Source organism: Dreissena polymorpha, chromosome 9, assembly GCF_020536995.1.
Source record: "Dreissena polymorpha isolate Duluth1 chromosome 9, UMN_Dpol_1.0, whole genome shotgun sequence".
In the NCBI taxonomy this organism is placed as follows: Eukaryota; Metazoa; Mollusca; class Bivalvia; order Myida; family Dreissenidae; genus Dreissena; species Dreissena polymorpha.
Window position 1 is genome coordinate 3116849 of NC_068363.1, and position 22573 is coordinate 3139421.

Consider the following 22573-nt stretch of genomic DNA (forward strand, 5'->3'; position numbering starts at 1 on the left):
AATTTTGTTTAGTTTTAAGCTAACCTGAGCAAAAAGTGCTAATTAACTCATGGCTGGTGCTGTACAGACTGAGCTTTCCTGCAACCTGACACTTTATCTCCTAAATTGACTTATTTAAAATGTGACATAAGATCAAAATTACATTTATTTTAGTCACCCGCCGTGTAGGACTTCAATGCTACAGATTTATTGATTTCAATGGTTTGTCATACTTTTTTGATAGCTTGATGGCCAACTTACAGAGCAACAGCAACAGTTTCAGCAGCAACTTCTCCAACAGCAGCAACTTATCTAACAGCAACAACCACTGCAGCAGCAACAACAACAACTCCAGCAGCAACCAAACCATCAGCAGCAACAACAACCGCAGCAACAACAACTCGAGCAACAACAACCAGATCCTCAACCACATTATCAAGACCTGCCTGCACCAGACGCTGTCAACAAGACACATGGCGGATCCACAAAAGTAATTATTACAAAAAGTATATAACCCAAAACTACAGTATGCGGTGGCAAACAGAAGCATCAGTTATTGCTAACTGATCTGAATTCACTTTTAACAGATTCAAACAATTTTATCTTTACTCTGTAATTTGTTAAATTATTTTAACATCTTATTATGCACAGAAAAGTGATGGAAAAAGAACTAATTTTCTTTGAGCGAAAAAAAGAAAGAAATGAATTCAAATTTTTTATATGAAGTTATAGAATTTAATGTTAACATTTATTCCAGGCCCAGCTACTATCAGTGATGACTGGCATAACAGATGCCAGTAAGGCTGCAAAGAAGGTGTTCCGCCGCCTGTACACAGAGGAGGAGTGAAATAAAGTGAAGGACTGTGAAACGCTAGAGTACTTTTAAATATTTTTGTTAAGAGCGTAAATATCCGTTGTGTTAACTTTTTAGAGTGTAAATATCCGTTGTGCATTGTGTAAATATCCGTCGAGATAAGATTAAAGAAAATAAAATTTATTTCATGTTTGAAAGGTTGGTGTCAGTAATTTTTCAGTGATGTTCATCCGATTATGTCAAGAGTATGTGTAAATGATCACACTGTCATGTTAAGGAGATTTCAAAAGGTAACATTTTGATTTTTTTTATTTCAACTCAACAATTAATTGTTGAACTCTTACTATAAACTACCTCCCTGGGATCTCTAGGCTGTAATTGTATGCAGAAAATTGTCCGCATATAGTTGTCCGCTTTTTTCCACATATAATTGTCTGCATTTTTCCGCATAAAAATGTCCACATATATTTCTTGTTTCCACATATAAATGTCCGCATATGTCTGGTTTCCGCATACAAAAGTCCGCATTTTTAAACATTATTCCGCATACAAATAGTTTCATATTAACTTAAAATTTTCAAAAAATAACAGTCTGAAACATTCGATATTACTTCTACTGTCAATAAATAATTTTAATCCTTCAATTTGTATTGTTGTGAAATTACAATCAACAGATTATAACCATATTTTGTATATCTGATGACCATATTTGGAGGATTTGTATTTTTCTGACTATTTCTTGAATTATCCTACCAAAAGTGAAAATACATGAAAGGATTTTCTACAAAGAGCAGTTCATACCAGGTTGTAGGTCCTGCAGCCCTGTTCAGGCTCTGTCAATGAATTCCAGTTTTCCGCTTATTTCCACTGTGTGGAAAACAAGTGGAAAAGAGTGGCATTTAGTGGCAATTTTTTTGCCACTAAATGTGTGGCTTTTAGTGGAAAAGTGTCTAAATACTTCACTTATTTCCAAAATGTGTGGAATATAAGTGGAAATGAGTGGCATTAACTGGCAATCATTTTGCCACTAAATGTGTGGCATTTAGTGGAAAAGTGTCTAAATACTCCACTTATGTCCACTATGTGTGGAAAATAAGTGGAAATGAGTGGCATCTAGTGGAAAACAGGTCCAACAGGATTTTTTTTGTTTGCCATACCCAAGTGTGGCATTTAGTGGCAAACTGTCTAAATACTCCACACTATGCAAATGAGTGGAAAAGTATGGCAGATCTAGGGACGTCTCAGTACAATAGAGATCAATATTACTACATTGTGCAGGTGTGGATAGAAAATTGATAAAACCGGACAATGAAACTCTTTCACTATTGAAATCATACAGTATCTTGAAATACAGGGGCGCCCGGGCGGTAAACATAAGCTGAAACGAAATCATGACATAAACCAGGGTGTTCACTTGGAGAATATTAAATTACTACCAAGAGAAATTTCTACAATAACCAGTAACTTGTCAAATAAAGCGAAACCTCTGCAAACCGCCCAAAAGACGACCATTCATGATAACCTTATAAAAGTCAAAATTGAAGCTAAAATCACCGTTAGCGGGCAGAAAAACATCAAAATATGCAACATAAATCTACCTATATATATATGCCACGCGCTGGACAGTTAGTTTTGATGCATTATGCAACGGCAAGCACTGTAAGAATGTTTTTTCATACGTTTTATTGAGTGATGGTATCAGGGTTTGTGAACTTTGCAGTGAAAATGCCCCTTACTCCGTGAAGATTTCAGTCATGAATACGGTCTGATCGATGTTAACTGGGTCACACGAGTTGTGTATCGTGTTATTTCTTAAAAGTTGACCCAGTATTTGAAAAATATTGCAAGACATATACATTCCGGAAAGGAAATTCATTTCTGTGTTGAATAAGACCAAGATCGTGAAAATCGCTGCAACATTGATGAAGTAATAGCTGTTCAAAATGACGCACCCCGTTTTCGGATGATTTCGAGTTGGATTCCTTGTTTAATCCTATTACCAGATGAAAATTGATAGTATAACAACTATCGTATAAACTTAAGCTTTATACTATCGCTATTTTTAGATTAGATTTGGGTTTTTCCAAAAATTGGAGAATATGTTTTTGTCAACTATTGATAAATAAAATCGTCACAAAATGTGATATTTGATAATTATTAATGGAAATAGGGAGCACATAATAGGATAAATAGAATAATATGTTAGTTTTGGATAAAGATCAAGTTTATCAAGCTCTGCTGCAACCATTTGATAGTGATTTTTTGTTCTTCAGATGAGTTGATTTTTCGTTATAATATGATAATATATCATTCAAAATGATGTTTTCACTAATTAATATCATAGCCACACGCTAACCACCTGTGCAGCAAATGAGACACGATGGCCCTGACACACGGACCTGAATTTGAGGTAAACAATTGTCTAAAATTAGTTTTTGCACATGTGTGACCCAGATTCAAACTTGATAGTTATTGTCAAGATAGATATTCTGACCAAGTTTCCACAAGATGGAGTCATTAATACAGTCTTTATAGTGGTAACAAGGTTTAATGACGATTTGACAGGTTTTACACACAAAATGCTTCCTCTTAAAGCTGGTCATTAGTGGTAAATCATTTATAAAATAGCATGATGAATGACATAGTTACAGTCCTCGCAGGCAGTTTAATGGCCAATTTTGACCTTTGAACACTTAGTGTGACCTTGATCTTAGCGTGACCTTGATCTTTGAGATAGTTAGCAACTTGTCATCTCTTCAAGGATTGCATTTGTGCCTAGTTATTTAAAATTCTTCAATCTTATTATCGTAAAATTATAACAGACAGAATTGTTAAAGACGTATGTTTTATGGCCAGGAATGACCTTGCCGTTTGAGGTAGGGAGCAAGCAGTTGAATGCAACACATGGTCTAATGATGGCGGAGAGCTGTGCCAATTATTACAAAATCAAACAATATATGGCAAAGTAATTGCTGAGCCTGGAAATTTTACCTTTGACTTCCAAGTGTGAGTTTGATCTTTGTGCTATGGAGGCAAAAGTAAAAGTTATACATATTCTTATCAGTGTGGATATCTTTGCCACGCTATTTTGAAATCCATCAATATATGATGAAATTATGGATTTTACAGTAAACTTTGAACAAGAAAATAACAATAAAGCAGAGTGAATATTATTGACATCAATAAACCCAGCTACTCAAAGTCATATGACATTAATCTTTGAAGTGTTTGAATTCCCTAGAAGGCTAAGGCCACTTTTAAACAGCCTGTAGGTGTAAGCATGTAACACAATTATAAAAAGGAGCATTGAAAAATTATCAATCAGTATTGATTCACTTGAACAATCAAAACACTATAGTTAAAACATAAAGGAAGTAGCATTTTGGGGGAATTGTAAATGATGTATAAAACATCTGGCATTTGAAAGATACGAGATGTAAATCAATATACATGTAATTGATGTAAAATTGAGATTGTGTTACAGCAGTTTGAATGTTCCACTTGATGCGCCATTAACCCATTTATGCCTAGCTCCTAGAAAAAAGGCCATGGCAAACAGCGTTGACCCAGATGCGTCTCATCAGGGTCTGCGCTGTTTGCTTAAAGAATTTCTGTAAGAAATATTCTAAATATAGAAATAAGTATACTAGAAAACCCTACTTTTGGAAATAAATTGATCCAATTTAGAAGGATGGGAAAGTCCACTAGGCATAAATGGGTTAATCAAAGATATTGTTTGCATTCCCATGGACATGTGCTGCTGATCACCCATTTAGGGCACTCTCATTTTATATTCTGTTAGAAAAATGAAAATGAGATGCAATAAACATGTAACGCCCCTGGGTCTCTTCAATCAATAATAGGCTTATTTTAATACACCGGGATGAAATAAGACGCAAAACTGGGTTATAGCTATGGCACAAATCTACTAGCCCAGGCAAATAGACAGGGGTTTTTCTAGCCATTTTGGGAAAAGGAGTCTGGTCGAATTGGGATTTTTTTAATCGATAAGAGGCAAATTTGGGAATTATTTATCAACAAATTGGACTAAATAAAAATCATATATTTTATAGGATGTTTAAAACATAAAGTTGAGATATAGAGTCTAATAATCATAAGTCATAAGAAATTTCTTTCTTTAATTTTTTTTGGAAATTGGGAATTTTTTATAATTTCGGTTTGGGATCGGGTCCGTTTGCTTTGGGATCGGGTTTGTTTACAGCTTTTTTTACATAGCAGAAAACCCCCTGATAGACAACCACTAATTTCTATACATGGAAGTAAATAATGATATATTTGTAACAATACCTGGAAGGTGAGAACAAAGAGCAGGAAGAGGATCATGTAGATGATCCTGTAGACGACCACCTCCTGTAGAGAGATCACCAGCAGCATACTGGCACAGACCAGGATCCAGTACTTGCACAGCAGGGTCCACACATACAGGCCTGCAATGGGAACATAATGGTATGAATGGGGTCCACACATACAGGCCTGCAATGGGAACATAATGGTATGAATGGGGTCAACACATACAGGCCTGCAATGGGAAACGTGGTGATATGAATGGAGTCTACATACAGGTCTGTAATGGAAAACATAATGGTATGAATGGGGTCCACACATAACAGGCCTGCAGTGGAAAACATAATGGTATGAATGGGGTCCACACATACAGGCCTGTAGTTGGAAACATAATGGTATGAATGGAGTCAACACATACAGGCCTGCAATGGGAAACATAATGGTATGAATGGGGTCCACACATACAGGCCTGAAGTTGGAAACATAATGGTATGAATGGGGTCCACACATATAGGCCTGCAATGGAAAACATAATGGTATGAATGGGGTCCACACATACAGGCCTGCAATTGGAAACCTAATGGTATGAATGGAATCCACACATACAGGCCTGCAATGGGAAACATAATGGTATGAATGGGGTCCAAACATACAGGCCTGTAATGGGAAACATGGTGATATGAATGGGTCCATACAAACAGGCTTGCAATTGGGAACATAATGGTCTGAATGGGATCCACACATACAGGCCTGCAATGGGAAACATAATGGTATGAATTGGGTGCACACATACAGGCCTGCAATGGGAAACATGTTGGTATGAATGGGGTCCACACATACAGGCCTGCAATGGGAAACATAATGGTATGAATGGGGTCCACACTTACAGGCCTGTAATGGGAAACATAATGCTTTAAATGGGGTCCACACATACACGCCTGCAATGGGAAACATAATGGTACAACTGGGGTCCACACATACAGGCCTGCAATGGGAAACATAATGGTATGAATGGGGTCCACACATACAGGCCTGTAATGGGAAACATAATGCTTTAAATGGGGTCCACACATACAGGCCTGCAATGGGAAACATAATGGTACAAATGGGGTCCACACATACAGGCCTGCAATGGGAAACATAATGGTCTGAATGGGGTCCACACTTACAGGCCTGCAATGGGAAACATAATGGTCTGAATGGGGTCCACATATACAGGCCTGCAATGGGAAACATAATGGTATGAATGGGGTCAACAAATACAGGCCTGCAATTGGAAACATGGTATGAATGGGGTCCACACATACATGCCTGCAAGGGGAAACTCAATGGTATGAATGGAGACCACACAAACAGGCCTGCAATGGGAAACATAATGGTATGAATGGGGTCAACACATACAGGCCTGAAATGGGAAACATAATGGTATGAATGGGGTCCACACTTACAGGCCTGCAATTGGAAACAGTGGTATGAATGGGGTCCACACATACAGGCCTGTAATGGGAAACATAATGCTTTAAATGGGGTCCACACATACAGGCCTGCAATGGGAAACATAATGGTACAAATAGGGTCCACACATACAGGCCTGCAATGGGAAACATAATGGTCTGAATGGGGTCCACACTTACAGGCCTGCAATGGGAAACATAATGGTATGAATGGGGTCCACACATACAGGCCTGTAATGGGAAACATAATGGTCTGAATGGAGTCCACATATACAGGCCTGCAATGGGAAACATAATTTTATGAATGGGGTCCACACATACAGGCCTGCAATGGGAAACAGTGGTATGAATGGGGTCCACACAAACAGGCCTGCAATGGAAAACATGTTGATATAAATTGGTGATTAAGAGGCCAGAAGAAGAGAGTTTCAGAGGCTTACATACAGAAATGATATAGAGATATACTTTTATTTGAGATATTACTACATACAGACCCCCTGTAAATATAACATGTTTTTGAGGGGAGAAAAATCATAGATACAGACATTTTGAAGAGTTGAATTAACATTTCAGATACATTCATACATGTGTTCAGATGGGCTGAACAAGCATTTAAAGGAAATTCATAGTGCAGTTTGGTTTAAACTGATCATTAAGAGATATTCATTTCAGCAGACAGGAACAGGTTATTTAGAGATATTCCTACATACAGATCTTAAGTAGAGATTCACAAGTATGTAAAAGACATTCATTAAGACCTGCAGATTGGGACGAACTTGTTATTAAGAGATATTCATTCAAACAGACTTTTAATAGAGAAGAACAGGGAATTTAGAGGTATTCATTCAAACAGACTTTCAATAGTCATCATGCCATACCATGATGAGCTATATGAAGGGTTGAGTGTAGCACACTTCTATCTACTTGATGCTTCCACATCAGATACAACAATTGTACGTCCATGCATCAATAATATAATACAAATCACTATCAGATTAATGATTATAGGAAAGCTGCTGATGTTTTATTGATCAGAGTAATCAATTAACTCGTTTTCATACAAATGTAATAAACCCTTTCTCACTTAGATACGTATTTTGACGCATTTGTAGTCCTTTAGAAAGTTACATTCAATTAAATACCTTTCTTACTAAATTCAAGTTTTAAAGGCTTCATTTCCAACCCTTGGTTACTGATGAGCAGCAAACAGCATAAAGCTGAACAGACTGCGAGTTACTCGCAGGCTGTTCTTTTTTATGCTGGTTGCAAAAGCCATTTTCACAGTGCTTCTTGTGGGGGAAAGGGTTAATAAACGACAATAAGAAATAAATTGGATTGCATTAATGGATATGCAATACTCAATACTCAATTAAGTTTTAATACAACATAACTATGTTTGCAGTCTTAATGTGTTTCAAAATAAATATATCATAATTGCTGTTCAGCCACACACAAATCTTCATCTCTTTGGGTGCAAACTATAAATACCTTTGAGGTGTAATTTCAAGAAATTGAAATTAAAACAGTTGTTACAAGGCCAATAAACACAGCTAAACAGAAAAGTTGTTCTATAAGAAGCCATGGTTTAGCAGCAAGTATCAGTTGTCATAAACAACCAGGTCTAATATTTAATCATACATCTACATTGATATCTGACTAGTATAAAGCTGACTGATATTTTTTAATATCCCCTCAATAGAATTTTTGTGTATCTGTCTATGTGTCTATGTTTGGAGTTAGGTCATTATACTTACTAAGATGAAACTTTTAACTTTATTTTTTTTCTTTCAAAAAGGTTATGATAGGTGTGATAAACAGAATTAATAGGTTACTGCCTGATCATTGTCTCGTATAGCAGGTTCTGTAAGATTAAAATAAACAAGAGTTCCGCGGTCGGAGATGACCGCATTGAAGCCGGATTTTTGATTTAAATGACAGGAAAGTACCTTTCGTGTTTTTGTCAATGCAATACTTAAATTACTGAAATATTGTTCAAAGGTCAAAATGAAATGTAAGTACTTTTCAAGGCATGAGCAAAGTTTGAGATTCTAGGTCCAAGCATACCAAAGTTACAACAATTTTAACATTTTAACATTTAAGTTCACAGTGACCTTGACCTTCAAATGAATGACATTGAAATGAATGACCTTGAAATGACCAGTGGTCATCTAAGTGTGCTTGCAAACCTTTACGTCAAGTTTGAGATTCTAGGTCCAAGCATACCAAAGTTATAACAATTTTAACATTTTAACATTGAAGGTCACAGTGACCTTGACCTTCAAATGAATGACATTGAAATGACCAGTGGTCATCTTCTAGTACTGGCCAATCTTTATTTCAAGTTTGAAGACTCTAGGTACAAGCATACCAAAGTTATAACATGAAATAAGAACTTTAACATTTTTACATTCAAGGTCACAGTGACCTTGACCTTCAAATGAATGACCTTGAAATGTCCAGTGGTTACTTACTAGTTCTGGCCAACCTTCATGTCAAGTTTCAAGACTCTAGGTCCAAGCATACCAAAGTTATAACAACTTTAACATTTTTACATTCAAGGTCACAGTGACCTTGACCTTCAAATGAATGACCTTGAAATGTCCAGTGGTTACTTACTAGTTCTGGCCAACCTTCATGTCAAGTTTCAAGACTCTAGGTCCAAGCATACCAAAGTTATAACAACTTTAACATTTTTATATTGAAGGTCACAGTGACCTTCACCTTCAAATGAATGACCTTGAAATGACCAGTGGTCATCTGTTAACCTGGCCAACCTTCATGTCAAGTTTGAAGACTCTAGGTCCAAGCATACCAAAGTTATACCATGAAATAAGAACTTTAACATTTTTACATTCAAGGTCACAGTGACCTTGACCTTCAAATGAATGACCTTGAAATGACCAGTGGTTACTAACTAGTTATGGCCAACCTTCATGTCAAGTTTCAAGACTCTAGGTCCAAGCATACCAAAGTTATAAGAACTTTAACATTTTTTATATTGAAGGTCACAGTGACCTTGACCTTCAAATGAATGACCTTGAAATGACCAGTGGTCATCTGTTGATCCTGGCCAACCTTCATGTCAAGTTTGAAGACTCTAGGTCCAAGCATACCAAAGTTATACCATGAAATAAGAACTTTAACATTTTCGAGCACGCCGCCACCCCGCCCGCCCGCCCCGCCCGACAACATCAATCTATAAGCCGAGATTTTTTCGAAAAAATCCGGCTAAAAACTGCTTGGCAAATCTTGAGGTTATTTTATTATAAGTCTCATCTGATGTAGTACAAAAGGATCAGGAAGTACCGTAATTACTCTAAGTTTTCGGACACTCTTAAGTTTTCGGACACCCTCTTTTTAAGCCAAAATAATAATTTTTTGTGACTCTATATTTTCGGACATACTGATTTTCGTCCATAATTAATGACTCCAATTTTTCGCACAGTATTTTTTACAGCGCTAGTTTACTAGATTGTTGCCCTGTTTTCGCTTATCTGGGACCCTTCGATCATGAAGTTTTACAACCGGGATAACGTTATAAAACCTGGCATAGAATACCCTACGGGCAATTGATCATTTCACTTGCGTTATTGGGTAGATTACCATGTATACCTGTAAAATAAACAATGGTTTCACCACACAGCAATTGAAATAATATCGTATATAGGAAGCAGTATGATTGGTTTTATGACGTTTTCATATATCATTTCAGGTAAGAGATTGCAAATAAGTAAAGTTGTACTTTATTTACAGCAAGGAAAGGACAGTACAACACAATCAAATTCTTGCACATTTATTAATTGGTTTGATTTAAGTATAATAATTTACAAACAATCATAATATGTATGTCTCTAAATTTTCCCACACTCGTTATTTTTGAATATTTTTAATCTAAATTTTCAGAGTAATTACGGTAACCTGATACATGTTTTATTCTCTACATTAGATTTTGCTCATCGAACTTTGAAGATTGATTGATTTTCCCATCAGATAAAACCAATCTTACTGTGCTTTAATCAGGTTTCAATTTCTACCATGCTTCACTGCTTTTTACCCACCTATCCAAACCATTGTGCTACTGTCGGACCCCTCCATTGAATCCATACCCACCGGCCTTGATTCTGAAAATAGACATAATGAATGTTCAACTATAGTCAATAATCAATTAATTAACAAGTTTTCATTGGGATGTTGCTCCAAGTAATCACAATGGTTTGTGTTCTCAGATACAGGGAAACCTCTTAAACCCCCTTTCCCACTCAGAGCCAAAGTGGAAATGGCTCTGTGCAAACAGCATAAAGTCAGAACAGCCTGCAAGTAACTTGCAGTCTGTTCAGGTTTTATGCTGTTTGCTGCGCATCAGTATCTAAAGTTTGAAGATGAAACCTTAAAAACTTAAATCAAGTAAGAAAGGTCTTAAATTAAATATGACTTTCTAAGGCACTAAAAATGCGTGAAAATACGTATCTAAGTGGTAAAGGGTTATCCAAACATTAGATGGACCTGGACAATTATTAGGTTTTTAGAGGTGTTTTATTTATCAAAGCTTTTTATTGAATGACATTTTCCTTAATTTGTTCATGTTCGCGATTTATATAAACAAAGTCTATATTATGGTCATGTTAATACTATTTCAAATTTTTGTTCATTATTTAAATAATATTATAATTGTTAAATAGTTGCATGCTTGATAAAATGTTTAAATTAAATGATGTTTTAGGTTAAGCAAACACGATTACGTGTACTGAAAACCACTTACAGATTACATTACACTGTATGTAATAAAACACAGCATTAATAAAAGCATCACCTAACAATGATTTTTGTGGCCTATGTGAACATATTACAGTTTTTAACACCATACAATATTAGTTAATAGGGCTCACACGGGTCAAAAATATTCATCGGGTCGGGTCAAAATTAAAATACCCGAGAAAATGAAAATTCGGGTCGGGTCGGGTCAGACAGTACATAAGTTAATTAAAATAAAAACTACATTAATTGTCATAGCATGTTTTAGCGTTCTTAAATATTCAACTGTTTGTCAAGTATTATTGTTTAGAATATTATACTTTTTATTGTTTTGATTTATTTAATTATGAATTAAATACAGAACTGCATAAAACTATTTATTTAGTTTACGCAAGGTTGTTGAACTTTATTAGCATACGTAAGTATTACTAGGAATAGCGATCAAAAGTGAATGTACAGGAAAAACAACCTGTCAAGCAAAAATAAAGTTTGTCTTATTTCAAGGAGAGAAGCCAAAATAACTTTCACTGTAAGCTCTAACTGCATTTTCTACGTTGAAGTCAATACATTTTAAAATACAAGCTTCTTTTTTTTAAAGTCACCATTTTGGGATCTGAATAACAAATTAAAGGAGCTGTCAACCAGATTTTCGAAGAAAAGAAAAGTTCTAAAATACCATATTTTTTATAATTCTTTGTTTATATTGATTAAAATATCACGACTAGTATATTACATTACTTGAAAAAGTTTTGAAGTTTTCATATTTTCAGTATATTCGGTAATAAAATGTAACTGCATGTGTATGTGCACCAGATAACTACCAGTTGTTAACTATAAATAACGCAAGTAGATTGATCATCATCGTCCCTTGGTAAACCCAGGAATGCAAATGGCGCATGCATAGTGAATTGCATATATTTTACATATAAAATTATCAATCTACTTATCGTTATGTAACCTATTTTCGTGATGTACTTTCGATTTCACATCGTTAAATTGTATTACCAAATATACTGAAAATATGAACTTTTTTCAAGTAATGTAATATAGAGTCGTGATATTTTAATCAATATAAATTAATAATTGTAAAAAAAATACGGTATTTTAGAACTTTTCTTTTCTTCGTCAATCTGGTTGACAGCTCCTTTAAACTCGACATTTATGCTTTTGGTGCGTCACTTCTATTCATTTATGACTATTTGTAATAACATCACTGCTTAACCTGATAAAGGATGTGATTTTACTTCACTTGTTTAAAAGAGATGAATTGACTACACATTCAACATATAATCTTGTACTTCGTAGCTTGCGACCCGAACCGGTATCGTTCGCAGAAACTTTGACCCGGATCCGCGGGTATTTTTTTGACCCACGGGTCCGGGTTTTTCAGGTACCCGTTTGAGCACTATTAGTTAATGCATTTTCTGTATCTCTACATACAAAACTGAGATAACTAAAAACAAGAAATCGTCGGAGACGGGTGATGCTCCCCAAAGTTTTTTTGGTCACAATATTGCACTATATATTCACATAAAAGTAAACATATTGAGGGGCATAACTTTGGACAAAATAATACGATGGATGGTTTAGCAACTTAAAAATTTCAAAGGGCCATAACTCTCTAAATAAATCATCTAACCAGAACCCACTAATAACATGCGTATCTCCTATTGGGGAGAGCCCGGACAAGAATTGCACTATATGTACAGTTTATAGAAAATTTCAAAGGGCCATAACTCTGTGAAAAATCATCCGAAAAGACCCGGCTGATAATATTCACATCTCGTGTTGGTAATGAAGCTTTCCATAAAGTTTCATTGAATTTCCGTAATAAGTTGCTGAGAAATAGCTTGGACAAGAATTGCACTTTATGTACAATGGAAAATTTCAAAGGGCCATAACTCTGTTAAAAATCATCTGACAAGAACCAGCTGATAATATGCACATTTCCTCTTGGTAGTGAAGCTTCCCATAAAGTGTCATTGAATTCCAGTCATTAGTTGCTGAGAAATAGCCCGGACAAGAATTGCACTATATGTACAGTTAATGGAAAATTTCAAAGGGCCATAACTCTGTGAAAAATCATCCGACCAGAACCGGCTGATAATATGCACATGTCCTCTTGGTAATAAAGCTTCTCATAAAGTTTCATTGAATTGCAGTCATTAGTTGCTGAGAAATAGCCCGGACAAGAATTGCACTATATGTACAGTTAATGGAAAATTTCAAAGGGCCATAACTCTGTGAAAAATCATCCAACCAGAACCAGCTGATAATATGCACATCTTCTCTTGGTAGTGAAGCTTCCCATAAAGTTTAATTTAATTCCGGTCATTAGTTACTGAGAAATAGCCCACACAAAAATTGTGCACTGACGGATGCACAGAGGGACGCACGGACGGACACACTCGCCACTTAAATACAATTAACATTTTCCCCACCAGAAGCAAAGTGAAAATGGAGACTTGTATGTGGAAACAGCATAAAACCAGAACAGCCTGCAAGTAACTTGAAGTCTGTTCAGGTCTTAAGCTGTTTGCTGCTCCTCAGTATCTAAGGGTTGGAAATGAAGCCTTTAAATCTTGAATATAGTAAGAAAGGTTATTAATTAAATACTTTCTATGGGACTACAAATGCGTCAGAAAACATGTCTAAGTGGTGAAGATTTAAGGTAATTTAACATCATATTCTACAGAAATTCTACAGAAATAAGGGCAGATTTATAGACATAATTAATTGACTTGCCCTTTTTTTTTTTACTGGCATTGCTCAAGGTCAGACTGACTTTCCAAAAGACTGATATGTATTTAGTATTATACCTACAGATAATCTTATTGGAACAGAGGTGTATTTTCGGTATCAAATAAAGAAGACCAGATCAAAAATCCATATCTTTGTGTGAAATGCATGTCCATATAAAATGGGAGGAAAACCCTTACTTTAAAATGGTTTAAATCAATGAAAAAGGGACTTCACAATGGCATGTAAGTATTTGTGTAGTTTAACCCTTTCATTGAAAGCCATTTAGCCAATATAAGCCTATCCAGTTACAGCCAAACCTAGCTGCCTGCTTACCAGTGGCTGATAGCCATCGATCAATATCAGTACCCCATCTTTACAAGCATTATTGGAAAACCGCTGTTTTATGTCCCTCATTGCTTTTGAACCTGATATTCTCATAAAAATTGAAATATTATTGAAAAATACTCAATATGAAAGTTTTAGCTAATAAAATTTCCTTTCCTGTGGTGTAAACTGTATGTTTCTACCTTAATTTATTGGTCAGTTATAGTCATGCAAAGTTGACCATTGTGTGTTTTACTGGGTTTCAATGCAAATCTACCTCTTTGGAAACGCATCCCTCATTGCCTTCAAACCTGATTTTCTCATAAAACTTTAAATATTATTGAAAAACACTCAATATGAAAATTTTAGCTAATAAAATTTCCTTTCCTGTAGTGTAAATTGTATGTTTCTACATTGTTTTATTCATCAGTTATAGTCATGTAAAGTTGACTGTTGTGTGTTTTACTGGGTTAAAGTCAAGTAATGCTTTCTGAATTAAAAGAAATAAAACTTAAACCATTTTGCAAATAAAAAACGAGTGATAAATAAAACGTTTCTTTCAATAAGGTGATGAAGGACTTAATTGAAATATTTTTTTATTTGTCAGCATTTTGTTTTATTTCAGACTCCATGTAGTTTTCAGATCATAATCTCTGTTATTTATTACTCGAACTCGTTAGTTTCTGAACACGTGTGCTATTGAAAATAGCAATCGGAATTGCGTTTTATGGCCCAAACAAGCACAAAGTGTCTAGAACCCGTGTTTCTTATCCCTAAATGTTAGATAAGCACGTGCGCTATTAATTATTATGTTGGTCAGTTCAAAGGCATATTGAAGACGGCCGACTGTGTCTTTGTTTTATTGCCCAATCAAGCACCAATAATCCAATATCCTGTGTGTTACGAAACACAAATTTTAGATAAGCACGTGTCGTTTGTATAAACATTTGAGTGTACATGTTATTAAACATATCGATGTAATTCTCGTATATGATCTCGTAAACAAACATTTACGATATAATGGAATCAAACAACAATAAGAATGAAATCGATTTACAACCAAATCATATTATATCCCTATGGAACGTGTTTATTTTTGCGGCATTTGCTTATGACAGGCATACTAGAATATTGGCTAGTGACAGGCCTAAGACGATGTTGGCTAATGACAGGCCTAAGAGAATATTGGCTAGTGACAGGCATACTAGAATATTGGCTAGTGACAGGCCTTAGACGACGTTGGCTAATGACAGGCCTAAGATAATGTTGGCTAGTGACAGGCCTATGATAATTTTGGCTAGTGACAGGCCTATGAGAATGTTGGCTAGTGACAGGCCTAAGACAATGTTGAATAGTGACAGGCCTAAGAACATGTTGGCTAGTCACAGGCCTAAGAGAATGTTGGCTAGGGACAGGCCTAATAAATGTTGGCTAGTGACAGGCCTAAGACGATGTTGGCTAGTGACAGGCCTAAGAGAAAGTTGGCTAGTGACAGGCCTTAGAGAATGTTGGCTAGTGACAAGCCTAAGAGAATGTTGGCTAGTGACAGGCCAAAGAGAATGTTGGCTAGTTACAGGCCTAAGACAATGTTGGCTAGTGACAGGCCTAAGACGATGTTGGCTAGTGACAGGCCTAAGAGAATGTTGGCTAGTGACAGGCCTTAGAGAATGTTGGCTAGTGACAAGCCTAAGAGAATGTTGGCTAGTGACAGGCCAAAGAGAATGTTGGCTAGTGACAGGCCTAAGACAATGTTTGCTAGTGACAGGCCTAAGACAATGTTGGCTAGTGACAGGCCTAAGAAAATGTTGGCTAGTGACTTGTCTCAGAGACTGTTGGCTAGAGACAGGCCTAATGAATGTTGGCTAGTGACACGCCTAATAAATGTTGGCTAGTGACAGGCCAAAGAGAATTTTGGCTACAGCCATTCTTCCCCTATGATTAATATACAGCAGAGCACAGTTTCAAGCATGAATATGTGCCCATAGTATGAGAAAATAAGCTTACCCAGAAGTGTGAGTTGGTTAAATCATTGTTGTAATATGACAGAAATCCTTTTGAACAAGATGTTTTTGTGAAACACTATGTCCCACCATATATTTGACCTTTGACCTTGAAGAATTACCTTGATCTTGACCTTTCACCACATTTCATCAAAATTTGCAGCTCCATGAGATACACATGCATGCCAAATATCAAGTTGCTATCTACAATATTGCTAAAGTTATGGCAAATGTTAAAGTTTGACGCAAACAAACCAACTAACCAACCAACAGACAGGGCAAAAATAATATGTCCTCCAGAATAGACTGGGGGACATAAAAAGGCATCAGACTTTTATTCTGCAAGTAAATTTAACCTCAATGATGTCTCCGATGTGTGGACGACAAACTTATGGAACTTTTAATCATATATTGCCTGATCATACAACCAGCTAGAGTGTCCAACGTCAAAGATGGCAAACATTCTGCAGGAAATTCACATTACTATGAGCAATTTAAACTCAAGTGACTTTTTTTTAACTTATTGTGGATTCGTTAAACAAGCTTTAAACTTTTATTGGGGATCTTGACATTATAGTGAACATTTAATGTCATAATCAGATGTCTGCTTGTTGGTCTGCACACCTGGCAAAAGAAGCTCTATAAGAGAATCAGTGTTGCTTAATGTCCACTTGGTTATGACTCCAACAAAATTATTAGGCCAATAATTAATTTCTAAATCATGGTTATACAAAGATCAATATAATAATATTGTTACAAGGTGTGGCCGTGTAAATAATGCTCTTAGTGAGAGTTTAAGCCCCCTTGTGTACATTATATAACTAGGGTTTGCCAGTGTTGAGGGTTAAGATTGCAAGGCAAATATTTAATTAGATGTAAAAGTTATTTCGAAATTTCAAACTGAATATGATTAGCATACTTGTAATTCATTCCATTTCAATAATGGGATTATTTTTAACAAATGTTTTGGGTGTAAAACTTGTAATGAAAGCAATTCAACAGGTTTCAATGTGAATTGCCTGACAAAAAAATGACACACAGAGTTATGAAAGGCAAAGCCAAAGCATGTTGTTATTTAATTGAGACCATAATCCTTTAATTAATGCGTTGGGGCGTGCAATTCGATTTTTGAGGTATTGATGGTTTTTATGTCCCCCACCCACTTTAGTCGGGGACATATTGTTTGTGTCCTGTCTGTTGCTCTGTATGTTGGTCTGTTTGCTCCAACTTTAACATTTGCAATAACATTTTCAATATTCAAGAAAGCAACTTGATATTTGGCATGCATGTGTATCTCATGGAGCTGCACATTTTGAGTGGTGAAAGGTCAAGGTCAAGGTCATTCTTCAAGGTCAGACGTCAAATATATGTGGCCATTATCACTCATTTATGAATACTTTTGCAATATTGAAGATAGCAACTTGATATTTGGCATGCATGTGTATCTCATGGAGCCGCACATTTTGAGTGTTGAAAGGTCAAGGTCATCCTTCAAGGTCAGAGGTCAAATATATGTGGCCCAAATTGCTCATTTTATGAATACTTTGGCAATATTGAAGATACCAACTTGATATTTGGCATGCATGTGTATCTCATGGAGCTGCGCATTTTGAGTGGTGAAAGGTCAAGGTCATCCTTCAAGGTCAGAGGTCAAGTATATGTGGCCAAAATCGCTCATTTTATGAATACTTTGGCAATATTGAAGATACCAACTTGATATTTGGCATGCATGTGTATCTCATGAAGTCATACATTTTGAGTGGTGAAAGGTCAAGGTCATCCTTCAAGGTCAAAGGTCTAACAAAAAAAAATCAAAGCGGCACAGAAGGGGACAAAGTGTTTCTGACAAACACATTTTTCAATATTGAAGATAGCAACTTGATATTTGGCATGCATGTGTATCTCATAAAGCTGAACATTTTGAGTGGTGGAAATTCAAGGTCAAGGTCATCCTTCAAGGTCAACACACAAAAAATGTTTCAAAGAGGCGTTCTCATGAAGCTGCACATTTTGAGTGGTGGAAGTTCAAGGTCAAGGCCATCCTTAAAGGTCAAGGTCATCCTTCAAGGTCAAAGGTAAAAAAATAATAATTCAAAGCAGCATTCTCATGAAGCTGCACATTTTGAGTGGTGGAAGTTCAAGGTCAAGGTCATCCTTCAAGGTCAAGGTCATCCTTCAAGGTCAAAGGTCAAAAAAAAAAATTAAAGCGGCGTTCTCATGAAGCTGCACATTTTGAGTGGTGAAAGTTCAAGGTCAAGGTCATCCTTCAAGGTCAATGTCATCCTTCAAGGTCAAAGGTCAAAAAATAATAATCAAAACGGCGTTCTCAAGTGGCATTTTGAGTGGTGAAAGTTCAAGGTCAAGGTCATCCTTCAATGTCAAGGTCATCCTTCAAGGTCAAAGGTAAAAAAAATACTCTTTTTTTTCAAAGCGGCGTTCTCATGAAGCTGCACATTTTGAGTGGTGGAAGTTCAAGGTCAAGGTCATCCTTCAGGGTCAAAGGTCAAAAAAAATTAATTTCAAAGCGGCGCAGAAGGGGACATAGTGTTTCCAACAAACACATTTCTTGTTTAGTGATGTATTTCAAATATTATGATTCTACCAATACATTAATTTTGGTTATTTCCCCTCAAATTTGTCCAAAATGTTTATTTACTGTAAAGCTGCTACACAAAGTATGTGCCGGTATTACACTAGAGAAATATTTAAATAGAGGTCTTTAGTTACTATTTCCATGTAAATATTGATTTTAGAGACAGTAATGAAATGAAATTATTCTCGGTTTGATAAATACGCTATAGTATGGTTGAATACGTGTTATTTAGAAGAGAGATTATGGTAATGGTTTAGCGCGTATAATGCACGGGTTTTGTGTGCATGTTTTAGCGCGAAAGCGCACGAGTTTTTCGTTTTGGGGTATATATGATTTGCACATCTAGTAACACGCCATTCGAGGGTTGTTTTTGACAGGCAAAGTTATGGAGCAAGAAAACGAAAGGGTGATAACCCCGCCCGCCCGCCCTTAATGAACATATGTATGGTTAAATAATTGGTTACATTGTTTTATGTTTATAATTTTGCTATTATAAAGTCTATATTTAGTGACAGGCCTTAGAGAATGTTGGCTAGTGACAAGCCTAAGAGAATGTTGGCTAGTGACAGGCCAAAGAGAATGTTGGCTAGTTACAGGCCTAAGACAATGTTGGCTAGTGACAGGCCTAAGACGATGTTGGCTAGTGACAGGCCTAAGAGAATGTTGGCTAGTGACAGGCCTTAGAGAATGTTGGCTAGTGACAAGCCTAAGAGAATGTTGGCTAGTGACAGGCCAAAGAGAATGTTGGCTAGTGACAGGCCTAAGACAATGTTTGCTAGTGACAGGCCTAAGACAATGTTGGCTAGTGACAGGCCTAAGAAAATGTTGGCTAGTGACTTGTCTCAGAGACTGTTGGCTAGAGACAGGCCTAATGAATGTTGGCTAGTGACACGCCTAATAAATGTTGGCTAGTGACAGGCCTAAGAGAATGTTGGCTACAGCCATTCTTCCCCTATGATTAATATACAGCAGAGCACAGTTTCAAGCATGAATATGTGCCCATAGTATGAGAAAATAAGCTTACCCAGAAGTGTGAGTTGGTTAAATCATTGTTGTAATATGACAGAAATCCTTTTGAACAAGATGTTTTTGTGAAACACTATGTCCCACCATATATTTGACCTTTGACCTTGAAGAATTACCTTGATCTTGACCTTTCACCACATTTCATCAAAATTTGCAGCTCCATGAGATACACATGCATGCCAAATATCAAGTTGCTATCTACAATATTGCTAAAGTTATGGCAAATGTTAAAGTTTGACGCAAACAAACCAACTAACCAACCAACAGACAGGGCAAAAATAATATGTCCTCCAGAATAGACTGGGGGACATAAAAAGGCATCAGACTTTTATTCTGCAAGTAAATTTAACCTCAATGATGTCTCCGATGTGTGGACGACAAACTTATGGAACTTTTAATCATATATTGCCTGATCATACAACCAGCTAGAGTGTCCAACGTCAAAGATGGCAAACATTCTGCAGGAAATTCACATTACTATGAGCAATTTAAACTCAAGTGACTTTTTTTTAACTTATTGTGGATTCGTTAAACAAGCTTTAAACTTTTATTGGGGATCTTGACATTATAGTGAACATTTAATGTCATAATCAGATGTCTGCTTGTTGGTCTGCACACCTGGCAAAAGAAGCTCTATAAGAGAATCAGTGTTGCTTAATGTCCACTTGGTTATGACTCCAACAAAATTATTAGGCCAATAATTAATTTCTAAATCATGGTTATACAAAGATCAATATAATAATATTGTTACAAGGTGTGGCCGTGTAAATAATGCTCTTAGTGAGAGTTTAAGCCCCCTTGTGTACATTATATAACTAGGGTTTGCCAGTGTTGAGGGTTAAGATTGCAAGGCAAATATTTAATTAGATGTAAAAGTTATTTCGAAATTTCAAACTGAATATGATTAGCATACTTGTAATTCATTCCATTTCAATAATGGGATTATTTTTAACAAATGTTTTGGGTGTAAAACTTGTAATGAAAGCAATTCAACAGGTTTCAATGTGAATTGCCTGACAAAAAAATGACACACAGAGTTATGAAAGGCAAAGCCAAAGCATGTTGTTATTTAATTGAGACCATAATCCTTTAATTAATGCGTTGGGGCGTGCAATTCGATTTTTGAGGTATTGATGGTTTTTATGTCCCCCACCCACTTTAGTCGGGGACATATTGTTTGTGTCCTGTCTGTTGCTCTGTATGTTGGTCTGTTTGCTCCAACTTTAACATTTGCAATAACATTTTCAATATTCAAGAAAGCAACTTGATATTTGGCATGCATGTGTATCTCATGGAGCTGCACATTTTGAGTGGTGAAAGGTCAAGGTCAAGGTCATTCTTCAAGGTCAGACGTCAAATATATGTGGCCATTATCACTCATTTATGAATACTTTTGCAATATTGAAGATAGCAACTTGATATTTGGCATGCATGTGTATCTCATGGAGCCGCACATTTTGAGTGTTGAAAGGTCAAGGTCATCCTTCAAGGTCAGAGGTCAAATATATGTGGCCCAAATTGCTCATTTTATGAATACTTTGGCAATATTGAAGATACCAACTTGATATTTGGCATGCATGTGTATCTCATGGAGCTGCGCATTTTGAGTGGTGAAAGGTCAAGGTCATCCTTCAAGGTCAGAGGTCAAGTATATGTGGCCAAAATCGCTCATTTTATGAATACTTTGGCAATATTGAAGATACCAACTTGATATTTGGCATGCATGTGTATCTCATGAAGTCATACATTTTGAGTGGTGAAAGGTCAAGGTCATCCTTCAAGGTCAAAGGTCTAACAAAAAAAAATCAAAGCGGCACAGAAGGGGACAAAGTGTTTCTGACAAACACATTTTTCAATATTGAAGATAGCAACTTGATATTTGGCATGCATGTGTATCTCATAAAGCTGAACATTTTGAGTGGTGGAAATTCAAGGTCAAGGTCATCCTTCAAGGTCAACACACAAAAAATGTTTCAAAGAGGCGTTCTCATGAAGCTGCACATTTTGAGTGGTGGAAGTTCAAGGTCAAGGCCATCCTTAAAGGTCAAGGTCATCCTTCAAGGTCAAAGGTAAAAAAATAATAATTCAAAGCAGCATTCTCATGAAGCTGCACATTTTGAGTGGTGGAAGTTCAAGGTCAAGGTCATCCTTCAAGGTCAAAGTCATCCTTCAAGGTCAAAGGTCAAAAAAAAAAATTAAAGCGGCGTTCTCATGAAGCTGCACATTTTGAGTGGTGAAAGTTCAAGGTCAAGGTCATCCTTCAAGGTCAATGTCATCCTTCAAGGTCAAAGGTCAAAAAATAATAATCAAAACGGCGTTCTCAAGTGGCATTTTGAGTGGTGAAAGTTCAAGGTCAAGGTCATCCTTCAATGTCAAGGTCATCCTTCAAGGTCAAAGGTAAAAAAAATACTCTTTTTTTTCAAAGCGGCGTTCTCATGAAGCTGCACATTTTGAGTGGTGGAAGTTCAAGGTCAAGGTCATCCTTCAGGGTCAAAGGTCAAAAAAAATTAATTTCAAAGCGGCGCAGAAGGGGACATAGTGTTTCCAACAAACACATTTCTTGTTTAGTGATGTATTTCAAATA

General features: G+C 36.3%; 1 protein-coding gene across 13 annotated transcripts in view; it reads right to left on the bottom strand.

The window, feature by feature from the left end:
- LOC127845715 (piezo-type mechanosensitive ion channel component 1-like) overlaps positions 1 to 22573 on the bottom strand; it is a 255188-nt gene that overhangs the window by 113319 nt on the left and 119296 nt on the right. For all 13 annotated transcript variants that reach the window (XR_008033338.1, XR_008033339.1, XR_008033334.1 and 10 more), the window contains exons 13-14: positions 10611 to 10673; positions 5102 to 5241 (exon numbers count right to left, since the gene is read on the bottom strand). Coding sequence is in view for 6 of the 13 variants with exons in the window: in XM_052376809.1 (XP_052232769.1) it covers positions 5102 to 5241; positions 10611 to 10673 (203 nt within the window). In the remaining 7 variants the exon portion in view is untranslated. The remainder of the gene's footprint in view (positions 1 to 5101; positions 5242 to 10610; positions 10674 to 22573) is intronic.